Here is a 21,195-nt window from a genome sequence, read left to right on the forward strand (position 1 = left end):
TACCTGTTGGGAAAAGCTCTACCTGGCCTATCTTTTCYACATCCCCAGGGAATCTGGCCAGTACTTTGCTGCTGCAGAGGAGAAGGGAAACTACTGCATTGGAAGTTGCTGCGTTGTGATTGAATATTCATGTGAAAGGCTTTATTTCAGGTCCTAGAACAGACAAATGAACTGTGGGTAGGTTAGACAGTGGCACAGACTCCAGAATTCCTGGATTTGATTTCTCTTAAACAGGAGCTCTAATGTTTTTGTCTCCTTTCGTGTACCTGGGAGATGGAGGGAATCCCCAGTCATGTTTGACAAGCCATTTGGTGAGTGAAGGGGATGGTTCAGGTTTAGTTAAAGTGTTGAGMAGAGCCTCTRTTCTGTATTTAGAAGTAAAATAAGYGCTTAAATATTTCTCAGATGACTGTGGAGGCTTCCTCTGCTGAGAGGCACTGGGGACACCCAGTCATGCARTGCATGAGACCATGAAATCTTTGAGATAAAACGAGCAGTTTCTGGCATCTGCAGGTGTAAAACATACTCRAAGCTGCCAGACCTTGTCGGAATTAGTTCTCCCTCTGGTGCACTGAGCAGGTGTGACTTGTCCTCTAGAACTCCCCATTGGAGTCAGGACTGTGGCGACGCCAACGTGCCATCTGCTGCTGGGTTAGACAAGTACAGCAGCATTTCACACCTGGAAACATTCAAAATGCTTTTATACAGCAGCAGAGTGTGTGTGGTTTGGGTGTCGTGCTCAGTGGGATGAGCTTTCCTAGGGAAAAACAAACAAAACCAGACACAGAATTCCCTGTAGGTGGATAAGATGAAACCTGTGGCATGGTTGGAACAAACGGTGTGCCCTTTATTCCTGCTATGGCACCCACCTCCCTGGGGCCCCCTKCCCACCTTCCACACACACCGCAGGCCAGGGCCTGTCAGGGCTTTGTTTGAAGCATGTTGTTGTTAAATCTGTTCCCAGTGGAGTTTTTGCATGTTCTTAGATGTAAAGATGTGCCTAAGTGCAGGGTAGGATGCCCAGAAATCCCCATGCACAGATACTTTATTCTCTGGCAGTTGCTTTCTCTGGATTCTCCAGAGATCTGAGGCTGATACAGCTTCCTCCTATTTACTCCTGTCTCATAGCAACCCTGCACGATCACTACTGCTCTCTTCTGACTGGCTTTTCCATTAGAAGTGCAAGATCCAGTCTTACAGTGCCTGGGAATTAGACTTTAATTGCTTAACTGAGGAAGGAACCTTAACAGGTTTCCATGTCTGGGAAGATCAGAAGTGAATAGCCATATCCTGACACTTAGATTGTACTTAACATCTCTATATTAAAGCCACAGATCTGTATCTAAACCTGCTACCCAGATTAATTGAGGAAACACTTCTCTCCGTGTCATGCAGAAAACTGCATATGGAAGTAGTGATTCTGCAAAGATTTGCCCAGACAGGACACTGGGCATCATCCCCACCACAGCAAATKGTGCCTGCCTGGTCCTTGCTCATGCTGCTCTTCAAAGCCCAGTGAAATARAAACATATTTGGAGTTCATAGATTTAAAATCTGAACTCCTTTTTTCCTGCTGTGTTTATGCTCCCCATCTCCTTCCATTCTGTGTGGAGCTGAGCTACTTGGCAGCTTTCTGTACCTAAGGGGAAACCAACCCTGTGTCCTTGGAGACTTTAACTCGCTTCCCCTCTCTGAGCTTAAATGTTGTTGCTGCTTCCAGAGCTGTGCTTCTCCCAAACCAGGGCCTCCAATCTACAGATTTCTGGAGTACCTTTGTAAACTTTAGACAGAAGTACTTTTACTGGCAATTGGGCATCAAACTGACTTTGTGCATGAGGATGATGCCCCAGAAATGTTTGCATCYGTGGAGGAGAGAAACTCCTTCAATCCTGGTGTCTGGCTTTACACTGGGCTGGTCACCACAGGTTTATATCCATTTAGACACAGTGGGAGAATGTTGAACTTGGAGCTCCCGTGGCTGCTCCCACAGCACWGCAGCCTGGGCTGGGCTGGCATGAGCTGGTTTGGCTCTCTGCTGAGAGATTGGTGGTTTGGGTGCTGCRTGTCAGCTCATCCATGAAATTTATGTCCTGGACTGTGGGAAGTGTCAGAGAATCTGATTTTAGCCCCGCATTGCTCCAGTGCAGCACAGCAGAGTTTCCCTGTTATTTATCSTGGCCCAGCAGCATGTCAGGGACTTGCTCGTGGGAACTCAATCAGGTACCTGAGCCCTGTCACCTCCTCACCCGTGGGCACCTGAACCAGCCCTGCCAGTGCCTGCTCCCAGAAAGTCCTAAACTTCCTGGTGGTCTCCCGGCCACACCATGTTTGCACAGCATGCATGGAATAAAACACAAGTGCTGGATGCTTTGTTCTCTGTTTGTGCTCAGTTTACGTAAGYGAGGTTGGAGCAGCGCAGGGTAGGAGCGGCCCGAGGGGGACGGGGATGGGCAGCGTGGGCTGGGGCCACTGTCAGTGTCCACTGGGGGACTCCTGTATCATTGTACAGCTGTGCATCCACCTCCTGTCCCTGGAAGTGTACCTGCATTGGTGGTGACTCAGTCACAGAGGTTAAATAAAAAGCTGTCTGAAAGCCTGTGTGTGATGGTTTATGAAAGATTCRCTTAATCCTCACTTTGTTCCCAGCACAGGTGCCTCCGTTTACAGAGCTCAGTATTCACAAGGGGTTTTAACTTCCCAAAATGTCTTACTTCCCTTCTAGAAGCACAAGTCAAATGACAATTTATACCATTAGTTGTCATGCAGAATGTTTGCTTGGAAAATCGCAGTCCTGTGTTCTCACACACTGGTCTGTGTGAAGAGCCAGTGCTCCCAGCAGCAAGTGAGCAGTTACCTCTKGGGAACATTCTGGAAGAAGTGAATTTGCAAAGCTGCAGCTGAGCTTTTTGTAAAGACAGTGATCCCACTTGGAGAATAGATGGGAATGCACCAAAAATAGTGGGAATAATCCTTCAATTGAAACAACTCAGAAAAACTGTGATTGCCTGCAGAATTATTTTTGCATGTTTGTGATGTAAAATGTTGCATAGAGGGGATAATTAGGCTTGAAAATGTCATACAGRGGTTTGGTAATTTGCATTGCAGCAGAAGCTGGAATTTTGTGGTATCAAACCCTTACATTGTGCATGATGAATAAACATCATGGGACAGGRGAGGGAGAGTCACCTGTGCAGGGTCTGCGCTAAAGCAGCTCTCACTTGGCTTAAAGAAACAAGTGGGGTTCAATTTTGCCACATTCTCATGCCCAGTACTGACCCTCGGGTATGTGAAATGCAGTGAGGAGTGGCAATCCCAAAAACAAAGATTTGGGGCTTTTCCATGGTGAAATTCCTTGTATCAGGAGGAGCTGACCATGGCCACGGATTGTGGGACTGTTCTTGCATTGCCAGGAGAGCTCATTCCAGGGTGTCAGATACTCAGTGCAGGGTGGCAGGTGGTGCAGAGCTGTACATGCTGAGGAATCTCTTGTGCTGAACTWAATTTTGGGTTTAATTGACATGGTTAGCATAATTTTGGAGCTTTAAATTAGGTGCTCCAGAAACCAGTACATGGAGATCCAGAGGGTTTCCCTGCAAACCAGCTCACTGTGACTTCACAGAGCCTCTGCATCCAAAAGCACTAATGAGCTGCTCTGATGTCAGACTGAGGGTGACTGGCAGTTCCTCACACTGCAGGGGGGTGCTTGTGGACCCCCAAATTATAGCAGGCCAAGGTGGTTTTGCCCGTGGCATCTGCTGTGAGGTGACCTGGGGTAAGGTGTGCCCCCAGCAGAGGAGCAGGGGATGGTTAAACCCCTCCAGAGCTCRCCAGGCAGTGCCTCAAACAAAGCCTTGTGTGCAGGTAGCTCAAAGATGAAGCAAATTCTGGCAAATGTGTCTGTACAGGTAATYGGCAGCAAATCCTGTTTTCCTTCTGCAGAGTGCTAAGTACAATAGCTTAATCCCTGTGAGGTGAGACTGCTTGGAATCCTGTTTATACATTGCTCTCCTTCTGTGTTCTTTTTTTGTGCACCTGTTCACGCCATCTTAGTGTTTCTCTCCTGCTCCTCCCCTTCCCCCTGTTTCAGCGACTGTATTTTTGGAAATGTTGGATATCTCAGTCATTGGATTTTGATGGGAGCATCTTCTTCCTGAGGTGAACTGTCATGTTGGAATCTGCTGGCTGTTCTCTTTTGAAAAGCTTTACAAGCTGGCACTGCAGCATATTCCTGGGTTAGAAGTGTGTTTGTTTTTCCATCACTTGCGTGTATTTCTGTCTGCAAACAGCAATTTCCACGTTCCCAGTCTTTCATACTTCCCACGCAGTTCAGGAGATGTCCTGGTTAATTGTCTGCTGATCCTTCTCTTGGTTGGATTCTGAGAGCTGCTGAGGGCTGCTTCATTTTATCATKTGCTTGTATTTACCGCTTGATACATCCCGAAGAATGAACATTTTCTTTCCATCTGTAGCATGATTGCAGACTGTTCATGGTACTTCCTTCCTAGTCAGATCTGCAGCAGAGCTCTCCAGCCTGGGGTTTGCCAGTGACGTCGATTCTTTGTGCAATCCCTGTTCTGACTCGTGGCTGCATAGCCCTGGCTCCTGCAGTCAGAAGGTTTTGAAGTTGTAGAACACGCAGGAAATGGTATTTCCTAGGAAATTTGCCTTTTTAAAGACAGAGTGGTGAAAACTGAGGTCAGAGCTTCCTGTTCAAATCAAGCAGGAATGGTTTTGGCTGTTTGTACTCTCACTGCCTTACCCAGAGTGTGCTGCTGGGAAGAGCTGGACTGTTCAGAAGCATTTGCATAATGGTTTTCCAACTCTGCCATGAGATATAACAAGTTTTTCTCCCTCATCTCCTTCCTGACCTCAGTATGTGGGTTTTGTGTGGGGGTTGTGCCTTCATCACTGACAAACTTTATCTCCCTGTGAGCTGGGGCATCTCTCGCTGCCTGTGGGTCTTTCTTTTGCTTCCTGATGAAACCCCGGATAGCTGATCCAGACAATAGAAGTTACAAAGGGAGTTCCTGTTAATTTGAGACCTGTGACTAGATCTGACTTTTAGGTGACTCATTTCAGGATGTAAAGGAGGGAAATGGATTTTCTAGGAAGCATTTTGGGGGTTTTGGTAAATGCTCTGGGTGATTTCACTGGAGGCAAATGTGTATTGTTACCCTGAGARGGCACAAATGGCACCTGTGGGAACCTGGAATTTTTTTTTTTTTTTCTGACATGGCCTCTTGAACCCAGTTTCAACCCCATGTCTCTGGGACAAACTGGGGAGGCTGCAGGGGCTGGGCCTGCGGGTATTATAGCATCTCTAGGGGATTGTGGTATAGAAAACAAGTTATTTTGTGGTCTTGGCCTAAAAAACACCTGACAGAGGTAAGTGGTGGCATCTGCCCTCTGTGGGGAAACCAGCCCTGGAACGTGTGGTTTAGGAGCATCCTTGAGCCACAGTGGGGTTGGTGGGAASCCCTGGGCTGGGCTGGGTGCTCTTTGGAGCTGAGCATTGAGCGTTTTGTTTCTTGCCTGTTGAAAATTGATTATGTCTCCAACTTTCTTTCAGGGTTTCCACGGTCCTTATCACTTCGGACAGTCTTAAAACACAAAAACACAAAACGGGTATCGACAAGAGGAGAATTTAAGAAAAAGCTGACTTTTGGGGGAAGGGAGGGGGATTCATGTGGCAGACAGACACAGCGTGGACCCCCCTTCTCTGCCTCCGTGTTCTGGATAAAGAAGAAAAAGCAAAAGCCCAGTAACTTAAGACTAGCTGTTTCCAGAGGAAAATCCAAAACCTGAGTATGCATGTGTGACTGCTGGATTTCAGAGTGGTGTAAATGCTATGAGGAGGAAGAGACACCAACACTATGGGTTTTTAGAAATCATCTTCACACGTAATTAGGTAGCTTAAAAAGAAGTTTAAAAATGAAAATTTAAAAGCCATCTTTAAAAAAAAGAATATTTTGCCTACAGAGCGGTTGTAGTTTGAGCAAATGTTTAATTTCTGTTTGTTTCTTGTTCATATTTTTTTTTTCCTAAGGGACAGCGTGCATTTTCCCAGAATGTCCTGGTTTGCTGCCGAACAGGACTGGCTCGGCACCCACTGGGGTTTGTGCAGGGACTGCTTCTGTCAGACTTTTTTATTGCCAGGTTGGGTCTGCTCCCAGCGCTGCGTTTTTAACAGCATCTGCTGGTTTTAGTTACTGACTTTTTAATCTTTTATTTCTTCTTTTCCTTTTGGTTTGGGTGTTGCTCTTAGTTGTCCTGTGTGTCGTTGGGAACTACGCTATGGCTGGATCTCGGTATCAGAGTTGGAAAGGGAGACTCTGGGACTTCTGGGATAACATGGAGGGCTCATCTCCCTTCCCCCTTGTACATGAAGTACACAAATACACACCCTTGTTAATAAGAAACTGATTTATTCAAGTTCCTGAGCTGTCCTGTGTGGTTAGCARTTTAAAATCCCTTTTTGTTCACTCTTGATGTGCAGTAGCTGTGCCTGGAGCTGTGTGCCAAGGGGAMTCTCTGTAGCTATAATTCACCTGCTAGTAGTTGAAAAGCTTCACAGTCATCCTGTCCTTTTCATTTGGACTGTCCCCTCTCTCTTTCAGAGCATAAGTTTGCATTTGTTTCTCCTGTGCTGAGGTGTAGCTTAGAGGCTGATCCGTGTGTTCTGGAGCAGGAGTTGGCACCACCAGCTGGGTCCCACTGTCACCTCTTCTGCCTTTGTCGTCTGGGCTTGGGGCTGTGCTGAGGCTCCAAGTGGGCTCGTGTTAGAGGAGGGATTGCAAACGTTTGGGCTGCTCTGCTGTTCCTCCAGCGTGTTTTCCTCCTGTTCTGGACTGGGAAGTGCCGTGTGAGGGGAGGCAGCTCAGTCTCAGGCGCTGTGGATTTATTCTCAAGTGCTGTCCCTGCAAATGGAGGGGASTGAGCCCGGCAGCACCATCCTGCCTGAACGAACCAGGCTGGAACAGCCTTCTGCCAAAGATACAGGAATATGCAAAGCTCCCGTTACCTTCTTCCAGACCTTCCCAGTGAAGGCTTTTCCCCGTCTCAGAGCTGCACACTGCATGGCTTTGCCCTCACTGCTCTTGGCTGCTTGTGTTTATGTGGCTGATTTTGAATGGGGGAATCCTTTGTTGCAGCTACCAAGGACTGGTACCCGAGTGCATACAGGTGGACCTCGTGGGGACAGTGGGAGCCCCTTGTGTCCAACAGAGGAAGGACTGAGTGATTGATTTTGTTTGTATTTCAGAGGTTGAGTTATTAAAGATCACTATTASTTAAAATCTCCCTTCAGAAATCTATTAGCTGGGAGAAACAATATAAGAAACTACCTGCACAGAAGTGGCACTGCAGGATTTGAGCTGCCTGACTCTTGCAGCCTGGTGGGCACTTGGCTCTGTCCTGGAGCTGGGGCAGTGTTGGGATTGGAGTGAACCTGCTGAAGGTGCTGCTTCTTGGAAGGTTTGGTTCTTGTCCTGTAACAACATTTTGCCTTGGATTCATTATCCCCTCTGAGCATTGATGTGGTGGGATGATCTGCAGCCCCACAGTGTGGTGTGGGCAGGGAGAGTTTCCTCACTCCCTCCTTCCCTCGCAGGTGGCTCACGAGCCCCTCTGAGGGTACGAACATCACACCTGCAGCACTGCTGCTCCCCTTCTGAGGGCACTGAACCCTTGGAGACTGCTCTTGCTCCAAGTGACGAGGTGATTCCTTATCTTTATTAGCTCCTTGTGTCAGCTGCATAGTGGAAGGGAGGGGAAATCAAGGTCTGAGTGAGGGTTAGAGCTGGTGCTGTGACCTTTGCCTGCTGTCAGCACAGGCACCTGGGAGACCCTTGCACTCGGATACCCCCATGCTGGCTTTCTGCTCCCAGGCACGTGTGCTCCTCCCGTGTCCCCTGGCTGCCACACTCGTGTTCCTGTGCTCCTCCTAAGGCTGAATTTCCCTTGTCTTGAGAAATCCAAACCTGCATGTGCCCCTGTAGCCATGTGCTTTCCCRCTCCGAAGGCACACGCGTTTGCAGTCTGTGGTGTCCCGGTGACAAGGGTCACATGTTCTGGGGTGTGAGGAAAGGCAGGGCTYGGCCATCTGCAGCTCTTTCTGCTCACATCCCACTCTGCCCAGGCAGCAGAGGGATCCATGGAGCTCTGGCTCTTTGGGGCTGGGGTTGTGGCCCCGGCTGTGGCACTGGAAGRTTGTTTAAAAACAGGGGTTGTTCTATCTCTGTGTTTTTCCTCAAGTAAAAACTGTTTTGCTGAGGCTAAAGGTGGTTTTATAGCCTGGTTCCTTGGAGCTTCGTGGTGCAGCCAGCCCTCGGATTGCTCGTGCTTCAGATGTCCAGCTTTTAATGGGGAGATTGGAGATAAATTTGGCAAAGCTCTGCCCTGGTWACCTCGTGACACTGTGGTTTGTATCAGCTCCCACAGGGAAAAGGATCATGCAGAACATCTCTGATGGCCTTTAAGTGGGTSCCTGTGGCAAGTGAGAGCCACTTGGGCCCTGTCACTAACACAGCTCAAGCAGTGTCACCTCCCAGCCTCAACAAACTGGAGCAGGATGTCCCTGGGACTAGCCCCGAAATGGCAGTGCCGTGGGAGGGGGTGAGAGAGTGGGAATCTTCTGCCCACATCTCAGGAGTGTCGGATTAGAACCTCGCAATGTTTGGGAGCTGGGGCAGAGCCGTGTGGTTGGAGAGCAGTTGTGTGGGTGGGAAATGCACGCTGTCCCACGTCTGGGTTTCTGTTGTGTTTAATTTTTTCCGTGTGTGAGTGCGTGGGTGGTTCCCAGCCTGTCTGTGCTCGCCGGGGCAGTGCATGTGTAGCACRGGATGGTGTGTTGCCTCTCTGAGTCTGGGAGAAGTCCTATGATAGCACATTGGGGGTGAAAATAAAGGAAGCCTTTTCCTTAATGTATAAATGAATATTTGTATGATTAAATTAACACAGAAAAAAAAAATGCTCTGTAGCTGTTGAGAGTTTTATTGAAGCTGCAAAACTTCAAAGTCTGTCACCTTGTAGTTAAATATACCCAGTCTGCTCCATCCCCAGAGTGTTTCCACACACTCAGGCACAACACCCTTAAACCCTCTAGCCCTGATTTACTCCAAATTGTTGTGAAACCAGATGAAATTTGGTGCATATTGAGGTTATCAAACCACCTGTCGAGRCCCTGGGTGGGGATGAGGGTGGGGAGAGGTCTTAGGGGTGGTTGTGAGGCCAGGGGAGGGAGGGGGCTTCTGATTTCCTTGTGACAAGGTCAGGTCACTTCACAACAATTCCTGAGGAGTGGGATGGTCTCAGCAATCTCCGTTCGAGGGGCACCAGCACAAAGCAATGTCACAGCTGTGTCCCCAAGTGCTCCTTGGGTGCTGATCCACATCCCAGCCCTTCTTTCGGAGCSTGGTGCGGGATGGGCTGATGATGCTTCACACGTCAAACAGCCCAGACCTGAGGGATCAGTCCATCCGTCTCCTGAGTCACTCAGGGAGGCAGGAGAGGGAGTTGGAAGGAAGGAAGTTTGGTTTTTCTCTTCTCACAATCCCTAGGGAAGCTAGCTGTGGATCGGGATGGGGACACACGAAGGTCTCGCTTTGCTGGGCTCCTCACAGAGTTGTCTCGGGTGGTTCTGAGTTCCCAGGTGAGGCCTTGCCTCAGGACACGCAGCCCAAGCATTACCTGGACAAACTGCACCACAGAGCAGCTCAGCTGAGGCCGTTCCTTTGCTTGCCTGGGAGTTTGTTACTAATCCCCACGAGAAACCTCACTCTGTGTGTGCTGGCTTTGCTTTTATCATTTGAATAAATGCCTGGAGCTTTCATGTGCTGGTTAAGCTTGACTGAAAGCCTGACTGGGAACAGACATCCTGCTACCTGTGCCTGGGGGTGTTTGTTTTGTGCCCTGAGCAGAACGCGCCCCTCGAGCTCGGGGTGCTCATGGGTGTCCCGAGGCTGCTGTGTTTGGGCAGGGGAGGATCACCCGCCCTGCTCGCTGCCCAGCTTTGCATTTACTCCTTATTTGCCCGAAAGAATCTGTTTATCTTTAGGGTTGCAACCTGTCAGGGGTTGCCAGCGCAGGACAATCCCATCACACCTTTAATGGTATCTCCTGAGTGGGCAAATAACCAGCGGGATTGCCTCGGTGGAGATCATCCCGCAATCCTGGGTGCAGAGCTGGGTGGGTGGGCAGGAGGCCAAGGCAAACGGCCTCCTCAGGCACCTGGGAGCTGCTTGGGTGCTGCTTTGGCTGCTTGTTTATTTTTTTTAGGGGAGCCAGAGCGTTGTCCATTCAAAGTTGCAAAATTAATTCTGGTTTTATGCGGGTTTTTTTTTGTTCCCAAAGCGATGGCAGTCAGAAGGAGGGTGTTCCGAGCTTTTTGTGATGGATTAGAGGGATGAGGTTGTGCTCAGCATCCAGGACTGCTCAGACCCTGTGCCTTGTTGGGTGCTCATTCCTCTCAGGCTGGAGGGAAGAGCAGGATCTGCTGCAAAACCTGCCCAGCACCACTGCATGTCCTCATATCCACAGGCATAACCTCCAGGGCTCCAGGGCAGCACCTGGAACAGTGGCAGAGACGAAAAGGAGAGTTTTATTCTGATTTTTATTTATTTTCCTCTTCTCCCTGCTACATCCACTAATCCTGCAGCAGCAGCACAATGCTAAGGGAGTATCTTCCTGAGGTCCTTTGGGATGTTAATGGGCCAGAGGGGAAATGATGCCAAGCTGGTGGTGGGATGCTACCAGGRGTCCATGGGGAAGGAGCAGGATCAGGGGAAACTTGGGCTCTTTGTAGAAGCTCTCCACAACCTGCCTGCTCTGCCTGTGTGTTCACTGGAAAATTCCCAATTATACGGGAATTATTTAAGGAAATCTAATCTCGAACGTTTCCTACCCCATTGATAAAACAGCCGAGTAGTAAAAGCTCTGTGCAGAGCCTGGCAAGGAGGCAGATGGCACGCGTGGGCACGGACCAGCCCTGTTTGCCCCATGGAACACCGCGGGCTCGGCTCTGCACAGCAGCTGCGGCTGGGCTGGCTCCAGAGCTGCCTCCTCGCTCATGGATCCCCGTGTTTTGGGGGTCTCTTCCCCGCAGGAGTGACACTTTCATGGAAATTTAAAATGGGGGGACAAGATTTGGTTTTCATTTTGCACACAGAGTGAGGATGCAGTGTCCTGTGAGGTGGCTCGGCCATGCTGCGATGGGGACACTGCAGGAATCACCGTTCAGTGTGCTGCCAGGGRCTGCTGTTGGGAACAGGGGCTGGGCTCGGGGGTGACCGGGACCCTGGGCACTGCGGCTCCCGGCCGAGGTGTTCACACAGGGTTTGCTGGCCACGGGCCCAGCCTGGAGCAGGTGCCAGCAGAGGGAGCTGAGGGTGTTCCTTGTCTGCAAAACCCTTGGGAGCTGCTGGATGTGGCTTTTCCAGGCTCTGGGATCTGCTGGTGACAGTGGCCAGGCACGCGAGAACCGTGTCCCCCACAGCCCCAGGGCAGCTGCTCTCCTGGCTGGGCAGTGGGGTGGCACATGTCACCTGGGCTGTCACCAGCGCTGTGGGACTGGGGCGATGCTGCTGAGCCGGGCAGGGCCAGCACGGGCACCCTCTGGGCTGTGAATGAGGAAGGGTCTGCCCAGCAGCAGGTCCATGTTGTCCCGGTTTTGTCCCAGTTTGAAGGGTGACACGTGTTGGGGACTAAAGGGGGTCTGGGTGCTGGCCACAGGGTGGTGCCCAGCTCTGTGGGAGAGAGGGAGGGACCCCCTAACCTCAGGTTTAGGGTTAGGCCCTTTTCCCAGGCCTTTTTCTAGGAAAACCATCCCACAGGATGGGCCTTTTAGCCTCACCTGGGTCTCTCTGCACTGCTGGTGTGGAGCGGCTGGGCTCGGCAGGGTCTGTGCAGCACCGGCATCCAGGGGAAAACACAGCCAGGACTCGCATTCCTTATCTAATCTGCAGCATTTTCCCTCCTCGCTGTTTACTGTGGCCACGTTTCCTCAATCTATTGACAGCTGCAGGCTGGGCTGTGACGTCAACCCGTGGCAGTGAAGCCCCAGACCCAGGCTGGCATTGGAGGGACCTGGGATGAGCCCCTCGAACCCCTGTGAGCCCAGCAGGGCTGTGAATCCCCTGGTGGGTGACAGCAAGAGGCACCTGAAGGGWCACTTGAACCCATCCTGTCCTGCCTCTGCCCCTCTGCACTAAGTGGGACTGTTGATGAACTGTTCTGAGTTCAGAGCAGGCCTTGTCTGGATTCTGCATGGACGGTGTTGGCAGCTGTGACCACTGTGCCCTTAAAGTGTCCCCTCCCACAGCCCCTGTGTCCACTGTAAGATGGGGAGAGGACAAATTCCCAAATCGCAGCTTTGGGGCAGCCTGGTTTGTCCATCATGGGAACAGGGGTGTGAGTGGGGTCACGATGCTCTGCAGATTCCTCCCCAAGCAGGGAACTGTCCTCAGGATGAGCCTCACTGCTCTGCCTTGCCCACGGGGAGCAGGCTGGGAGGAAGCGGCTCAGGGTGCCTGAGAAGCAGGTTTGTCAGAATTTTAAAGGGATCTAAATCAATAGCGATAAGGAAACAATTATTTAAAGAGCAAACAAATGGAAACTGCTAAATGTACCTTTTTTTTCCCCCCCCCTTTTTTTTTTTTTTCCTGCGGGTGAAGGGTGCACGGCTGATGCCTCTGGGTGCTGGGAATGGGTCCCTGCTGGGACCACCCTGGGGTGGGCAATGGGACAGCTCTGCTTGCCCAGCCCAGCCCCAGCCAGGCTGGAAACGAGCCTCACAGGACAAAGTGTTCGTTCATCCCACGAGGAAAAAGGTTTTATGGGTCATCTGGAAACGCTAATCCTCAGGTGAGCCCATTTGTGACGTCCGTGAGCCTGTTGATGGTGTCACAGCAGGTGCTGGGTCAGCGGGGACAGGGACAGTCCGAGGCTGGTGCTGTGTGTTCCCTGCATCCTCTGGCCACAGTTTCAGGGGGAAAGGAGCCAGGAGTGGCCACTGAGGCTGGGCAATCCCTGCAGATCAAGGATCATTTCTGCACCATTTCTGCACCTCCTGCACGGAGCTGGGATCCTGCTGGGGTTTGTGGCAGGGCCAGGCTGCGGCTGGAGACCACTCCTGCTTCATGGAGAGCCTTCCCCCGACCCTGCCCGGTGCAGGGTACCCCAGGATCCTCATTTCCCCCCATTGGGGCTGTGGCTGTCACCACTGGGGCCCTGCCTCAAAGGGCAGCTCATTCCCATCCTTCCCCCCMTGGTGTTTTCATCAGCTTTTGGTCAGGGATTAGGCACGTGTTGACAGAACAAACATTTTGCTACGCTCAAAATCCACCGCTGAGGAGAGAAGTGATGTCCTTGCTCTGCTGGTGCCCGAGCCAGCACCGGGATGGGGAGAGCCAGGATGGGCAGAGCAGGGCTTGGGGCTGGGACAGCCCTTTGAGGGGAGCATGGAGCCATTTCGGGTCACGTCCCACACCAGGGCTGGAGTTTAATTGAGTTTATTGCTCCCTCACAGAGCTGTAATCGCTTTCTGCTTTAACATCCCGCCCTGTGAAACCAGGGATGCCACAAGGAATGCTGCCTGTGTCCAGCAAGGCTTTGGCAGGTGCTGGAGCCCCCCTGCCCAGCTCCCGGTGCCCCTCACAGCTCCCTCCTCGCCAGACCCGGCTCCGGGAGCTGCAGCTCCGCTCGGTGTTGGTGTCAGGAAGGCTGGCAAGGCTGGGGATGCCCAAGAGCGTGCTTGTGTCAGGGAAAAGAAAATTCCTCCAAGCTCTGTGGCCAGCCCAGTGCCTGCAGAGGGGGACAAAACAGAGCATGGGAGCTTGTTTGGGGTCCTGCCCCCTTTCCCCGCACCCCTTTGTCCCTACATGGCCGCCCAGGTCCTGTCTCCTCGCTGAACCCCCGGGACAAGGTGCYGGCCCCGGGCGATGCTCACGGGAGCGACACGTTTCCTTCGGAGCCGGGTGAGTCACGGCTGAGTCACGGCTCSCTCTGGGGCAGCTCCGCGTCCCCGGCCCCCTCCCGCAGCCCAGAACCACGGCCCCATGGAATGCTGCAGGATGTGGGGTCCCTGTGCACAGGGGAAACCTCCTCCCTCTGCTYCCCCGGCCCTGCAAAGCTGCTTCAATGGGTCAGAGGCGATGGGAGAGGGGTGGCTCTGTCCCCTGCCCGCCCTTCACCACGCAGCCCCTCGCTCTCCAGCCCCACCAGCTCTTTGAAAATTGAATTTGGGGTTCCTTTTAGGGGAAGGGAATAACCCTCTGCAGTTTCTCCTGGGATGGACAGCGCAGGACCGAAGGGAAATCAGCACCAAGAGTCTGCCCTGCTCCGGGGACACCGTGTGCTGCCCTGACCCCCGGAGCTGYCCGTCCCAGCCGGGGTGTTTCCCTTTCCAGCGGCTCCCACGCTCTCCGGGCCGTCGCTCCGTGGGGCCGTTATGCCCGAGGATCGTTTTGCATGCGGGGAGAGAACCGGCAGCAGAAGAATGAATTTGCATTTCTCAATGGCACCCAGTGTGGGAACCAAAGCCGCGGAGGGTTCCGCTGCCGCTCGGCCCCGCACCGGGGCTGTGTGAAAAGACAACATCCCGTCTGCTGGCACCGGGCCCGGCCCGTCTCACCTGGCTGCCCGTGTGTGCCTGGGAACCGCGGCTGCCGAGCGGCCCCGGCACCCCCGGGTGCTGTCCCCCCCCGCCCGGTGGGTGCCCCGGCGGGATGAGCAGGTGACTGTGACAAACAGGCGCCCGTGTGGGTTATTTTGGGGGTTCTGTCATGGATGGGGTTTGGGGTTTGTGTGCTGATCCTTCCCCGCAGCGGGGTTTGCCTCCTGTGCACCCCAAATCTCCAGGGGGGGAGCCGTGACCTTTCCTCGCCCCGGGGCGAGCGGGGCGTGCCCACACCGCCCTGAGCCCTCTCTTCCTGGCACCGCAGGGCGACCCGCAGCCATTTCCAGGCTTTTAATCCCAGGAGACAAAAGCGGGAGTTTAACGCCACCGGAGGAAGAAAAGAGCAGGGCTTTGGGAAGGGAACAGCAAACACGGCCGTGGATCYGCTGCTCCCTGCCTGGCTGGGTGTCCCGTGAGCTCCCCTGCGTCACCCAGGGTGGCACCGAACCTGGGGGTGCTGGGTGGGAATGGTGGGGAGCTGGTGACCCAGGGGGCGGCATCACCCTGGTGTCTTCATCTCCCCCAGTTTGTCCTTCCCCAGCTGCTCTCCCAGGCACAGCCAGGCCACAGAAACGGGACTGTGGCACCCCAGAGCCAAACCGTGTCACCTCCTGCCACCCCCGGCATGAAGCAGCCTTTGAATGGGGCCAGGTGGGCACAAAAATGTCTGTGCTCAGCCACGGGATGGCACCTGGACCCCCACTGCCACCAGCACAGAGCAGACAGCCCCCCCTGCCCCCCTGGATGGAGCTGGCTGCTGCAACACCCCCTCTGCACCCATCAGGAGTGCCCGGGATCCCCTGCAGGTGACACCGTGATCCCCTGGCAGCAGCACCGAGAGCCACCTCAAACAGCAGGGACAGAGCAGTGGCCAGGAGCTGGAACAGGGACTGAGTGACAGAGTGGGGACAGAGTGACACAGGGTGGGGACAGAGTGCTGGAACGGGGACCAAGTGCTGGAACAGGGACCGAGTGACAGAGTGGGGACAAAGTGCCAGAGCAGGGACCGAGTGACACAGAGTGGGTACAGTGTGACACAGAGTGGTACCGAGTGACACAGAGTGGGTACAGAGTGACAGAGTGGGGACAGAGTGCTGGAACAGGGACCAAGTGACACAGAGTGGGTACAGTGTGACACAGAGTGGGGACCGAGTGACACAGAGTGGGTACAGTGTGACAGAGTGGGGACAGAGTGCCAGAACAGGGACCAAGTGCCAGAGTGGGGACTGAGTGACACAGAGTGGGGACAGAGTGCCAGAACAGGGACCGAGTGACACAGAGTGGGTACAGTGTGACACAGAGTGGGTACCGAGTGACACAGAGTGGGGACTGAGTGACACAGAGTGGGTACAGAGTGACAGAGTGGGGACAGAGTGCCAGAACAGGGACCAAGTGCCAGAGTGGGGACCGAGTGACACAGAGTAGGGACAGAGAGCCAGAATGGGGACCAAGTGACACAGAGTGGGGACAAAGTGACAGAGTCGGGACCAAGTGACACAGAGTGGGGACAGAGAGCCAGAATGGGGACCAAGTGACACAGAGTGGGGACTGAGTGACACAGAGTGGGGACAGAGTGCCAGGGAGGGGACAGAGTACCAGAACAGGGACCAAGTGACACAGAGTGGGGACAGAGTGCTGGAACAGGGACTGAGTGACAGAGTGGGGACAAAGTGCCAGAGCAGGGACTGTGCCGGAGCTGGGATCGAGTACAAGAACGGGGACCGAGTGTCAAAACAGTGTCAAAACGGGGACCGAGTGTCAGAATGGAGAGTGAGTGCCAGGGCCAGGACCGAGTGTCAGAGCGGGGCCGGCAGCCCCGGCTGCTCTATCAGGGTGGGCCCGGGCGGGTGCCGCGGCAATAACGCGGCTGTTTGCCCCAAGCACACACGCGGCCCCGTAAACGGCGTTTATGGCAGCAGCTGGGAGATGGGGGAGCCGGGCGGGTGATAAAGAGAATAAAGAGGAGCGGCCCCGCTCGCCCTTGGGGCTGCACGGGAAATGGGCAGGTCTGGCTGGGGTGAGGAGGGGGTTTGGTGCTCTGGGATCTGGAGCCGTCCCAGCAGCTCGGGAGCTCTGGGTGCTCTCCCAGTGGATTTGTGAAAAGCACCATCCCCTCCGTGCTGGGGGCTCCTGCACTGGTGCTTCCTGATCCTCTGGGTGGCTTTGGGCTGTGCTGGAGAGACTTTGTCCCCTCCCAGGAGCCCTCCAAGCAGTGGGGGAAATGCATTAAAACTGCTCCAACCATTTCAACCATTTCCAGTCCCCTCAGCCTGCAAAAGAATCTTGGGAATGGGAATTCATCCTGTCTCAGCATCGCCCTGAGGCTCAGACAAGGGGTGCAGGATGAGGCCTTTTGGGGGGACCCCAGCTCTGTCCAGAGGCCACCACTGTCCCAAACACTGAGCTGGAGCAGAGGATTCCCTCCAGTGCAGGGGACCAGGAAACACCTCTGCGTGTGGGGACAGGCTGAGCTCCGTGGCCTCTGTGGTTTGTGCAGTGACATCAAGGGCCTTCAATAGTTTTATTATATGTGACATGGCTGCTTATCTATTATTCTTGTGATGGAGCCAGAGATTAGCTKCAGGCAGGTGGGCAGAGATTCTTCCCGGCTGATTCATGAGCCGTTTCTCCATCTCTCCCCTCCGGCCGCGTTCCCAAGCGTTGAAGTTTCAGCRGTGGCAGAAGACACCGGAATCGAAGCTGATGGATTGACAGGGAGGACAAGGAAAAAGCGCCGAAAACTGCGGCGCGCACGGGGCAGAAAAGCCAGACTTCATTTCCCTCTTTTGTTCCTCAGGTGTTGCAATCTCTCCTTTTCCCGGTTTGCATGTGCAAGCAGAGCTGTGCTGAGCTGCGATTGCGAAAGGTGTCGGGGAGAGCCCAAAGGTGTCGGAGAGAGCCCGGAGTGGCCAGAGCCCGGCACATCTGGAGCCCAGCACATCTGGAGCCCAGCACATCTGGATCCTCTGGGTGCCACTGGGTGGCTGCAGCTCCTGATCCCACTGAAAGAGAAGCAGAGGTCTCATTTTGGGGCCTTTCACCCAGTTTTGGAGTGCTGCACTGCCCAGCTCTCCCCGAACCCAGAAAAGCAAATGTTTTTCCCTTTAATCTCTTTCTGTTATCAAGATCCCGCTGCTGCTGATAAAAGAAGTGGGGAAAGCTCTTTCAGACCGAGGTGTGAGTTTGGTAGCAGGTTCCCAGACAGCCCAGGATGACCCGGGTCTGGGATGTTCTGGCTCTGGGACTGGGAGCTCCCATCCCGCCCAGTGTCCCCAGTCCCTTTTGCTTTGCTCCTGACTCCTTCTGGTGCTCTGCTCTGCTGTTTGCTCTGGTGAAAACTTGTAAAGAARCCAAACAAACACGGCTGACCTGGAGATGGTGTCACGGCAGATCCAGCTTGCACAGCCCGTGCAAAGCGTGCCCTGCTCCCCAGACATCCCCCAAGCCACAGCCCGGCTGTGGGGCAGGAGAGGAGCAGCCACAGGAAGGGCGGGATGGCCACGGTGCTTTCCCAGCGTGGCTGGAGCCTGCCTGGTGTCGAGTTTACACGTGACTGCGCTCTGCATCATCCTTCTCTCCAAAGCTGAGACATCTGAATTTCCCTGCTGAGGGGAAGGGATCCGTGCTGGGATAATTCCATCCCCAGGGTTATGCAGGGATGCTCCTGCTCCGGGTGCCCTCCAGGGATGCTGAGGTGTGACATTGTCCCTGTGGGGGTTGTCCAAAGCAGTGGATGCTCTGAGCGGGCTGGGGAGCTCAGATGTGGCTGCCAGGAGCGCTGAGAGGGCATTGAATGGCCTGGATCCCCTCCTGGCTGTGCCACATCCCCATCCCACATGCCAAAGCCCAGGCAGGGGCTGGCATCTCCCCAGCACAGCTGCTTGCCCCGGGGTCCCCCCACACCCACTGCCACGTGTTTACCAAAACAGGGGAAAAGAACTCCCCGGGAACACGGGAACCCCGATCCAGGGGGAGCTTTCCCCACGATAAGATAACATTGAGGCGTTTCAAAGGGACGCAGAAACTCCTGGYGCTGCCRATAGCAGCGAAGCCCTTTCCCCGCGCCGGGGTCTCCTTCCTGCAGGGTTTTTTTCATTTCCTCACGGCAAACATTTCCGACGGGAGGCTTATCAACCRTGCCTGCCCCGGCGCAGGGCAGCCAGGGATGCCAGCTCTGCCAGGGCTGGGGACAGACCACACGCCTGCCAGGACTGGTGACAGGGGTTTGTGGCAGGGTTTGGTCTGATGTGGGATTTTAGGGCACAGGGGAGTTTGGTTTTGGCAGCGCTACGTGCACGGGAGAGCTGCCTGGACTGCCCTGCCTGCTTCGTGTGCTAAAAAAAGGACAATAAATACCAGCTCGGTGTCTGTCTCGCTCAGAACTGCTTTTACCTGCTCRTGCCGGTGGAGACAACCCGGGCCTGGAGTGTAGAACATTCTGGCCGTGCCCCCGTGCCCCATCCTGCGGTGACAGACCCCCGGGCAGGGGACAGTGCCGTGTCCCTGGGGTGCAGAGGGTTTGGGTGCTCTCAGGGGCTCCCTTCACCCCCACCAGCTCTGTGCAGCCTCACCCACAGGCTCCATCACCAACCCCTCCTGGCCTCAGCACTTGGGCAGGGGRTGGTTCTGGGGTTTGGGTCAGGGATGCTCGTGGGTACCACTCAGGGATGCTCCTGACCCCAGAATGGCCCAGCTTGATCTGGGAGTGATGTCATGCCATGGATTGTCACACATMTGAGAGGGCTCTGTGCTGCAGGAAGAGAAAAGGAGGTGTCTGTCCCCGTCCCTGTCATTGTCTCTGTCCCTGTCATTGTCCCTGTCCCTGTCCCGTCCCAGCTGAAGGTGGGAAGGGGTTAACGGATTTACCCCACTCACCTCCCAAAGCCCGTTCTGGTCTGAGCCCGCCCTGGACGCACCCGCCAAGGGTTAACCCGGCCCGGGCTGTTCAAACACCTCGGCTGAGGTAAGCGCTGCTTGTTTGTTCAGGTAAATAAGGAAGGAATTGGATATAATGGGCGAAGGAGGCTCTGGCTGAGCCCTGACACTGCCGGCGTCCCCCTCGCTCAGCCGCCGCTGCCTTCATCCCTCGGGGTGCCCCGTTCTCCCCGCTGTCCCGTCCCTCCGGTGCCCACCGGGGGCCGATGGTGCGGGCGCGGAGCGGGCGCTGAGCGGGCGCGGTGCTGCCGGCCGCGCTCCCCGCCGGGGCTGGGACAGCCCKCCCGGGGCCATGTCCCCCGCAGCCACCGCGCCGAGCGCCACCGGGACGGCTCTTCCCACCCTGCGCTGGCACCCATGCGGATTCTGAGCCCGCACACCCTCCAGGTAAGGCCCCCGAGCTGCCGCGAACCCCGGTTCCTCCAGCGCCCACCCAGCCCAACTTCCCTCCCTCCAGGGWGTCCCACTTTCGGCGCTAATTTGGGGTGGACTCGGTGTTGTCCCGTGTCAGCATCCCATCCCGCAGCTCCCTGCACCTTCAGGTGTCATTAGGGCTAAACAGGGAGAGGTCATCCCTCGGCACGAAATTCCTGGAATTTCTCTGGAATGGTGTCACCCAAAATGAAACAGGGTTTGCTGGTTTTGTGTCTTTGCAATCCCCTCCTGCTCCAGCAAGGAGGATGGGATGGAGCCAGGACTGCTGGGGCTGGCTCCTGTTGAGCCCCGCTGGCAACAGCTGGGACACCCAGCGTGCCACCATCCCCGGTGCCAGGCAGGGGACAACGAGCCTTGGGGCACTGTGTGACAAACCAGACCCTTTACAGGGTGTGACAGACCCTTTATAGGGTGTGACAGACCCTTTATAGGGTGTCCTGGGTGGCTGTGAGGAGTTGCCACCTCCGGGGAGTCTCTGTGAAGCTGAACCCCTTTTCCAGACCCGCGCTGTCCCAGCTGCTTTCCTGCTGAGGTGATTTTTTTTTTTTTTAATTTTTTTTTTTTCTGTCAGCCCTGAAGTCCCTTTGGCCGCGGGTTTGGTTTTCGTGGTTCTGCTCGGTTAGTGAAACACAAACGCCGCCAGGGTGCCAAATCCCCACAATACGGGCGTTCTTTGGGGCCGGGAGCACGGGGGGGAAGGTGCTGCTATAAATAGGGGCTCCCTGGCCCCGCATGGGGAACACCAAGCTCCGCTGCTCACCTGGGGGACACGGAGCGCCAGGCTTTGCTCAGGTCACCGGGGCTGTGCCTGTCGCCTGTCACCGCTGTTTGCCTCCCTGCGCTGATGGAGAGGGCAGCCTGACCCGGGGCGTGGGGACCAGCGGCGACACCTGGTCCCCGTGCCAGCAGCCATGCAGGTAACGGCRGGAGGAGCCAGGGGAGCTCGGTGGTGTTGGAGGAGCTTGGTGGAGAGCTGAGGGTCTGCGGGACCCGGCACTGGCTGCATCCCCCCTAGGGGGACATCAGAGTGAGCCCGGGGCTTGCCCTGGCCCCGAGCCTGTCACCGTACAGGTACCAGAACCAGCGCACCCGGGCTGTCACCTCCCCAGTCCCCCCTCCTCTGTCCCCTCCCCAGCCCCCTGCTCTGTCCCCTC

General features: G+C 54.8%; 1 protein-coding gene across 1 annotated transcript in view; it reads left to right on the plus strand.

Annotated features, from left to right (window-relative positions):
- ILRUN (inflammation and lipid regulator with UBA-like and NBR1-like domains) overlaps window positions 1-8,980 on the plus strand; it is a 166,909-nt gene extending 157,929 nt beyond the window's left edge. The window contains exon 6 of the mRNA XM_057381445.1: window positions 5,570-8,980. Coding sequence (XP_057237428.1) covers window positions 5,570-5,605 — 36 coding nt within the window. The 3' untranslated portion in view covers window positions 5,606-8,980. The remainder of the gene's footprint in view (window positions 1-5,569) is intronic.
- The last annotated feature ends 12,215 nt before the right edge of the window (window positions 8,981-21,195 follow it).

Source organism: Malurus melanocephalus, unplaced genomic scaffold (assembly GCF_030028575.1).
Source record: "Malurus melanocephalus ecotype Western Australia unplaced genomic scaffold, MMel_1.1 scaffold_511, whole genome shotgun sequence".
In the NCBI taxonomy this organism is placed as follows: Eukaryota; Metazoa; Chordata; class Aves; order Passeriformes; family Maluridae; genus Malurus; species Malurus melanocephalus.